The following is an 8,763-nucleotide window of genomic DNA, read 5'->3' as shown; positions in this document are numbered from 1 at the left end:
CTTTTGTAGAGTGTTTTCAGCTGTTGTATTTGGTGCAATGGCCTTAGGAGAAACCAGCTCTTTTGCTCCCGACTATGCTAAAGCCAAGATATCAGCAGCCCACCTGTTTCAGCTGTTCGAAAGAGTGCCCTCAATAGATAGTTACAGTGAGGAAGGAGAGAAGCCCGTAAGTAAGCCACGTGTAACGGGTGGTATTGTCTGTCGGTAATATGAACAGCACTCTTCTCACTTCCTTCAAACTGATTTTTCCTCTCCTGATTACATCCTTTTCCCAATGCATTCTTGACACTTTATCTGAACACAACATGGACCAAGTCCTCTATTGTGAGTCCAGCTTTTGCTCATAATGGCAAAAGGTCATTTGTTTTGAAAACCCCTATTGATGTCGAGGCGGGGAGTAAATACTTCTGCAATTCTATTAGAATCATCTGTGAAATTGTCTTAAAGATGTAACTGCCACGGTCCGAGGGGGGATGGGGCCGTGACACAGCACAGACGGGTCCGGAGACAAGGTAGAGCTGCAAATGGAATACTTTATTGAGGTGTCCTGAGGTTTTATGGGTTCAGGGGGGAAAGGGCTAGAACATGGGGTGGAGCATGAGACAGACAAACGGGGGAGCAAACTGGGGTAGGGACACAGGCAAAGGGGGAGGAACGTGGGAGGAACCGGGGAAGGAGAGGGCGAATGGTAACTGTCTCCTCTCTGCAGCTTCTGCAGCCCATCAGAGAGGGGAGCGGGGAAGCAGGGAGCAGGCAAACTCGTGGCAAGCCCGGGTATGCCCAGGCTGTGCACTGTGTAGTGTGGGTATGCCCAGGCTGTGCACTGTGTAGTGTGGATACAATGAAACCACATAATTAATAACAGTAAAGTCCATATACTAAAGTCCTGTCAACTGCTGTATGTCTTTCTCCACGCCTGGAACCGCTCCCATCCTGAATCTTGTTCCTTCACATGTAACAGTGATGCTCTTTTAATTCCAGGAAACATTTGAGGGAAACATAACCATCAAAGATGTGGCATTTAACTATCCAAACCGACCAGAGGTCAAAATCCTCCAGGGTTTGAATCTACAAGTAGAAAAGGGACAAACTCTGGCTCTTGTTGGTAGCAGTGGCTGTGGAAAGAGTACTGTTGTTCAGCTGCTCGAGAGATTTTATGACCCACTTGATGGAGAAATGGTAAGTATTTTTTCCAGAACGTGTCAATAGATTTAAGTGAGGGTGTGCTTACTGGTTTTATGTGATGTGATAAAGTATAATAGATATTTCTAGTTTTCTTTCTCAAGTATTTTTAATGTTAAAAATCAGCACTGGCTCATCAGGGCTCCTTAACTGAATGAGATGTACGTAAGCCCCAGTTTCCCACATTGTATGGAATTAATGAAACAAGATCTGTGTGGTAAAAATCTGCCTGACCCATGGCCTAATGGTGGTTTTGAATTCAGAGCAAATTTCCTGACTTTTTTATATTATGAACACTTTAAAATTTGTGAAACATACATAGACATATCTACTTCTGTATAGTGTAGTAGCAGAATTTGCTATGTTCTTTCAGAAAAACCAAAACCAGAGAACATTGCCAAAAATAATTTTTATCGTAATTTTTACTTGTCAGAAACATCTTTCAGAGTGTGTCCACATACCAAGTGATAGACTGTAAATACTTTCAGTAATTTTGGTCTAAAATACATGTAAAGTTTCCTACAATACTTATTCAGCAACTTTACTTTTTTTTTTTTCACATAACAGTATTGTTTATTGCCATTGCTCTTTGATGTAAATGTATTCAGAGACTGTGTTTGAAAAACAGGGCACACATTTTGGGCTGGATGAGATGAGAATAAGAAGGATTTCGGAACTTGTCTCTGCAGAGATACTCACAAAAAGGGAAGCAATACTTAAATAAGACCTAGATGCAATGGACAAGATTTTTTTGAGAGTTGAAATGCCCAAACACGTCCAGTGTAGCAAAATGATTTGTAGAAAGTAGCAGCACAAGTACTCCAAAAGTATGTTTAACCAAATCTGTCTTCCTTACCAATTTTTTTGACCTTGTATTCATGAATAACCAGCCACTGTTTCATGAAAGGAAAAGCACAGACCTCAGGCATAGAAACCACAAAAGTGGTGGGCTAATTCAGAGGCTGAGTTTCCCTGTGAATTCAGGTGAAAGGGGTGTATTTTTAAAAGCAGTAACTGTCCGAGCAGCTGTACACAAAAGTGAGCAATTGTGCTGGTCTGATAAGGAGAGTAACCATGCCTAAAAGTCATGATGTTTGGTATGGTAGATCCAAAAATGCATAATAACTGTATTCTCTAGTTTCTCCAATGATTTTTCACGTCAGATAAGGGACAGAAAGCAGATCTTAGCAGGCTGCAAATCCATTGGAATTCTAAGGAAAAAAGATGGTAAATACCTATATAGTCAAAAGCCATTTCTCCTTTCAAGCTTATTTTTCCCGCTGAAGAAAAAATGAAAGAACATTACCCAAGGTTCTTTGAAATTGCCTCAGCATACCCTATCTTCCATTGTCTTCAAAATCCTAATTAAACCTTGAAACAAAGATGGGGACTGAGGCAACACTTTTATAAAATAGCCCTCAGAAAATGTTGGGATATAGGGCAGAAGCAGGGCAAGGGATTATGTGAGCTTTCAATTGATCTCTCTAAGGAAAGAGCTGCAATTGCACAACTTCTGTGTATGAATTTACAGTAAGTCTCAAAAATTTAAAATGTTTGCTTTCTCAGCTTTTTGATGGCAAAGGTGCCAAGGCACTAAATATCAAGTGGCTGAGAGCCCAGATTGGTATCGTCTCACAAGAGCCAATCCTGTTTGACTGCACTATCGCTGAAAACATCGCGTATGGAGATAACAGTCGTCAGGTGCCATTTGAGGAAATTGTTAATGCAGCAAAAGAAGCCAATATTCATACCTTCGTTGACTCTCTGCCAGATGTAAGTTATTCCTTTTCTCTCCCACTTGGAACTGGAAGTGACCTAAAGTGGCAGGGAAAAACTGTGTCTACTTGTAAATACCTGGGGTACAATAATTCCCTGAGATGAAAAAAGATCTGAAACAATTTTTGAAACATTTTTCCTTTCTTAATTGTGTTTACCATAATTATTTTTACTCTGGGAGATTCCAGTGTCGGGTAGAGAGCTGAACATTCAAGATCTTTGGGAAGAAAGGACACAACTGTAACTAATTGAGAGCTGGAAGTGAGGGGTGGGGGTTTTTAAGTAAATGAAACCTTTCTTTTTAAGCTCTTGTCCATCTCAAGCACATGTAAAAGACTCTGCTAGACTGACAAGGTTATACATTTCTTCTAGTTTATCTAGTCAGAATTTAAATTTCTAGTATTCCTGTGGTCTGAAAATATAGTTTTTCACATCTATATATCTGACCACCACACAATAATGTAAGAATGAGCATCTTGGTCAGACAAAAGGTCTGCCATGCACATAATCTTGTCCCAAGCAGTGACCACCAAGACGTATTTACAAATAAGTATTCAGAAAGGCTAAACATTTAATCCCATTTCCCCTGAATTCTCATCTTCTTACTTTGCGTAATTTGTGACTTGGGAACTTCCTAAGATAGAAAATGTTTTTTATTATTTAGTTTTTTAAGGATTTTTCTTCTGTGTGTTTGACAAATCAGTTTCTAACCTGTGCCAACTTGCTTTCAAAACTTTCTGTAGTTGGGAGGTTGCCAGCTTAGTTGCATGTTGTACACATTCAGACTGATTTCAGGCTGATAAACAGCTTAAAAAAATACAAAAGCCGAGACCCATGATTTTTGCAGACCGTGTTTACTTTCTAATGACTTATCAAGATCTGCTGGTCTGCCTTACCTTAACTTTCCTAACTCAATAAGAAGCATAACTGTCCAGACAGATATAGATAAAGTCTAAAAATGTCTGTGTCCCTATATAGATATATAATTTGGCCTGAATCTGATACATCTTACACATTGCTTTTTTTTTCAGGATGAATAAAAGTTGGTTAGAGTAACTGATTTATTTGGACACTAGCTTGGAGTGTCTTAAGTCAGGGTTTGATCCCCAGTATTGTCAGGGACTTCCACTGATCTTTGGTGTTCTGTCTCCTGATTGAGAATAACATTGCCATCCAACCCTAGGGAGTGCTATTGCTTGGAATTTAGGAAATACTTGATGTTACAAAGAAGTCTCCTGGTGAAAGATCTATAGATCTGTGTCAGCTGGCAATTCTGGTCAGTTGTTTTCAGAGAGCTGCTGGCATGGAATATGCAGTTTATGGGTGGCTGGTGTCAGGGTTGATATGCTTCAGTATACTTCAGAACTGATTTGCATTCCTAGCCTGAACTGAATCTCTTATTTCCAGAAATACAATACCCGTGTAGGAGACAAGGGAACGCAGCTTTCTGGTGGTCAGAAACAACGTATCGCTATTGCCCGAGCTCTTGTGCGTCAGCCCCAAATTCTGCTACTGGATGAAGCTACTTCTGCCTTAGACACAGAAAGTGAAAAGGTAACTTAAGTTTAAGCCAGGAGCCTGGAATCTAAATTCCACCCTCCCTTTTTTTTTCTTACATCATGATTATTGTTTTTACTCTCCCAGACTGAAGCCAAAAGCTGGAAATATGGTGTCTTATGCAAACTACACATTTATGCTAATAATAGACAAATATAAAAGTCTTACTCCTTCTTGCAAAAAAATCCCCAAAAAAGTAATTTTTGCATCTGTATGGCAGTAGACAGACTGAAATTGCAATGAAGAATGCATTCCTCAGCCTAGGATTCTTCAGGCTTCAGCTGAAAAAGTGCTGTCAAACTTGAATCAGGACACACAGACTGCAGAAGCCAAAAAGACTGAGGATGCTGACAGAGAACTTTTTTTTTCTGTAAACCTGACAAATCTTGTTTCATAAGTTTTCTTCTTCTCCTAATGCTCTCCAGTCCTTGCTGCATGTTCATGGTTAACACAAGATGTTATGTGAAAATTTTTAGAGCACTTACTTCTTTTTTAAGCCCAAAGCTGCAATCTTGGTACAACAGAAATACAGTCTAGCTGTAAAAAACCAACACAGAGTCCACAAAAAACCTTACTATTAATGAGGCAAATGTTATATCAGATATTATAGTCTGAAAAGTTAAAACCTTTGGACCAAGTTGTTATCATCTGTCGGCATAAAAATGAGGTTTGAAGGGAAAATGCCATTAAATAATCCCATGATTCATTGTTTTCTTAATTATGTGCCAGTTAGGCACATAATTGAAATTTCATCTCTCTTTTTATTCCTCATTAATAAGCATAAGGAATAAAGAAAAGAAAGCAGAGATTCTTTTTAGTATTTTTCTGCCACTGCTAGCTCTAAGAAAAAGATGATTCACGAGACTCCCTGCAAAATCAGGAGAACTAGTCTGATAGCAGTTGACCCAAGAATACTGACTTGACTCCCATGTATAATTAGTCTGTCATGAAGGAGACCTGTGGAGGTCCCCAATTAAACATCTTCTTCACACAAGGGCCAATACTGAATTCAAACGTAGATTGCTTAATGCTGTGTCTAGAAGAGTCTTTGAAAATCTCTAAGGAGATTCAGCAGACATTCTTTTGTCCCTGGTCCAATGCTTAATTGTCCTTGCAGTGAACACTTTTTTTTTCTTTTTAATCCAGTCAGAACATCTCCTGTTACAATTTATGACCATTTTCTCTTATTCTCCTGCCATGCACCTCAGTAATGAGCCTGGTTCCATCTAATCCTCTTGACTGTCACACCTGCTATAACAGTTTTGACTCTTTGCCAACACAGGCTAATCCTAAATCAGGAAGCTTGAGCAAGATCTTCCCTTTCCCTCACTCTCATATTGCAGTTTACTTCGCAGCTGTCAGAATAGTTCACCTTTTGGTCTGTTCATTGTGCAGATTGTTCAGGAAGCGCTGGATAAAGCCAGAGAAGGCCGTACCTGCATCGTGATAGCTCACCGCCTCTCCACCGTCCAAAATGCTGACAAGATTGCTGTCATACAGAACGGCAAGGTCGTAGAGCAAGGCACCCATCAGCAGCTTCTGGCTGAAAAAGGCATCTACTATTCTCTGGTCAATGTTCAAAGTGTGTAATGCAACACGTAGAATAAAGGCAGTACTTACCTCTGAATTCCCACTGGAGCTACTTCTGCCACTGTAATTATTTCAATATCAGCAGTCAGTTTTGATACTCTTGGTTTTCTTCCTTCCTTTGATAAATCATACAAAACTAAGTAAATATGTACCAGTTTCTCTGTATTAGCTTTCATTATTCAAACAGCTTTATTATGTGGCCAAAACAATGGCCTATTGTCCTCATGAAAGTAGAAGCATGCTAAGCCAAATGTAATTAATATTAGCTTGCTTTGAACTCTGTCAAAAGTCACATTAAACAGGCTTGTCTGTAAGCAACTTGGAAACATTTTCACGCTCAGTAAAAGTAGCTTTGCTATTGTCAGAAAGAAAACTCAAGCCTTATCCTCACTGTGCCTGTGTAAGACACAAGTCAGTCCTGGCCTATTGGGCTTGTTACCAACCTGTTATGAGAACTTGCTGGTCAGCTGAAATTTGATTCCAGATGTCTCTTGTGGAGTTTAAGCCTGGGATGACTGTAAATGTCTTGAAAACATGGGCAAAGTCTGAAAACAAGGGTCTCAAAACTGCAAGTACCTCAGTGGTGGTTGATTACTAATCCCCAAAGAGTTGCAATCTTAAGAGGTGGAAAAAGACATAATGCAGGAAAGAAACAGCAGATCAGAAAAAATCCCATAACTGATGGGCAAGACAAAGCACCTGCTGCAGCCCAGGAAAGAACTGTCTGCAAGTGTCCCAAAGTCCTAGGGGTCAGAGGTCAAAGTCTAAGAATTCTGAAGACTGCAATATTTTATAAAAGGTGAAAATCCTGGATTTGGACTTGGAGGAGGGGGAAGGAAGGCATCTTTTTCATTGTTAGCATGCTTTGCTGAAGAGCTCTTGAACCTGATCACTGTGACTGAGACTCCCAAGGACTGTAATTGTTGGTGCTAAATCCTTGACATCAGCTCTATGACATTGTATATTATTTGCTTATTTAGGATGACTGTTAAGCACTAGCGGCTTTGCATATGTAGTAATATTGATTCGTAATTCTTAATAACTAAACATGAAGCAATGTATATTGTTAATGCATATTTATTCAGTAAAGTTTTGTTTTTAAGTTTAAAACTGGCCTGATTAATCAATCTTCCACAATTCCATCCTAGCAACTTCTGATTCCCTGAGATTTATACGTATGGTCTGTCTTACATATCTCTAGATATTTATACACACAGATCTAGACATTTATACACACCTTAACTAGGCTCATCAATGTACTAATGACACTCTTCAGAATGTTGATTGATGCAGTCTCATTGGAATCACATACCTGTTTTCTTTTGTTTCTGTCTTAGATGGAAAACCAATTTGACTAGCAAATTTGTTTGTTTCCTATTTATGCATTACTTGATACAATAAGATTCTTGTCCATGAGTAAGGCTATTATTCTGCATAATAATATAAAGATGTTATACTTGCAATTGCAAGAATTGAATAGATACTCTTTAACATTGTAGTCTGAAGATTCAAGTGAGAACATACGTAGACTGACTTTATTTCACTAAATTCTGGATGTTAGTATTTTGTTTTTAAACTAGGATTTTTAATTTTGGATGGAACAGTTTCTAATGATTGGATTAGTAATTATTAGATTCTTTCCCCAACTTGTGTCATTTTGAACACTCTTGATTTACCAGACAAATCTAACTCTCTATGAAAATCAGAATAGCACTGTAAATATTTTACCACAGACATCTGCAAATCAGTTTTTTAAATCCTGGCCATATAGTTTAAAATATATTTCAGAAATTCACATCAAATATAGAAACTTTCTAAAACAATTTATTTTTCCCTATCCTTTTCTTCTACATTTCTAAAGAAGTATTTCCCCTTGGTTGAGATCTATGCAAAAGTTTTCATAATAATTACAAATCCACTATAAATGCTCCAGGAACTCTCTGCTCACAGTTACTTTATTTTCAGAATTTTCTTTCAGAAGACTACAACAGCCATATTACTGCAACTGAGCTACCACTAGATAACTCATCATGTAATTTACAGTCACAAAGCCAAAGGACAGAGAAGAACACCTCCAAAATTGTGTTCTTCACCACATTCTATTCATGCACCTTCTAATTGCAGTGCTTTACCCAAAGGAAGGGTTGACTGAACTAGGACAATTCTACTTTAAGGACCATTATTCTACCACATCTTTCCAAAGGGCATAAGAGGCCTTACTCCAAAGCTCAGCCTTTTCAGCTAGGCTCTGAGATATTTGGGTTCCCCTTAATGTCATAAGATACTTGTCTGAGCTCTAAGCCCTCCTTGTTGGCATAGTCAGCTCTTGTCTCTGACCATAAGTACCCTAAACTCTTGATGATAGGTATGTGTTGTTATTCTGAAGTAATAGGCCTTTTTTCCTCTGGCCTGTTCTTCTTTTGAGGGCCTGCAGCAGTTTCAAGCAGAACTTACTGTTTTGAGGGAAGGTAGTCTAGCAGCTTTTCCACACATTTCTTGTGCCTCTTGACCCGTTACCTTTGGAACAAGTCTTTAGAGAGATGTCAGCATTGCCACCACCTTGGCAATCCTAACCACTTTGCAAGTGTATGCCACTGACCACAGAGAGACAGGAATCAAGAAGGACTTAAGTCCAACAGTCTGACAGCCCTCCTGCTG

At 38.9% G+C, this 8,763-nt stretch overlaps 1 protein-coding gene across 1 annotated transcript; it reads left to right on the top strand.

Moving 5' to 3' along the window:
• Nucleotides 1-7: 7 nt before the first annotated feature.
• On the top strand, nt 8-6,142 carry LOC120324697 (phosphatidylcholine translocator ABCB4-like). Its single transcript, XM_039388526.1, has 5 exons — nt 8-166; nt 982-1,179; nt 2,749-2,955; nt 4,366-4,512; nt 5,911-6,142. Exons 1-5 carry the CDS (start codon nt 38-40, stop codon nt 6,103-6,105), a joined length of 876 nt encoding a protein of 291 aa, XP_039244460.1. The 5' UTR covers nt 8-37; the 3' UTR covers nt 6,106-6,142.
• Nucleotides 6,143-8,763: the final 2,621 nt, after the last annotated feature.

Source organism: Pipra filicauda, unplaced genomic scaffold, assembly GCF_003945595.2.
Source record: "Pipra filicauda isolate LSUMZ 115617 unplaced genomic scaffold, ASM394559v2 scaffold65_size3143899_pilon, whole genome shotgun sequence".
NCBI classification, from domain to species: domain Eukaryota; kingdom Metazoa; phylum Chordata; class Aves; order Passeriformes; family Pipridae; genus Pipra; species Pipra filicauda.
The sequence above is the reverse complement of the archived record's forward strand: the minus strand, read 5'-3'. Positions and strand labels throughout refer to the sequence as shown.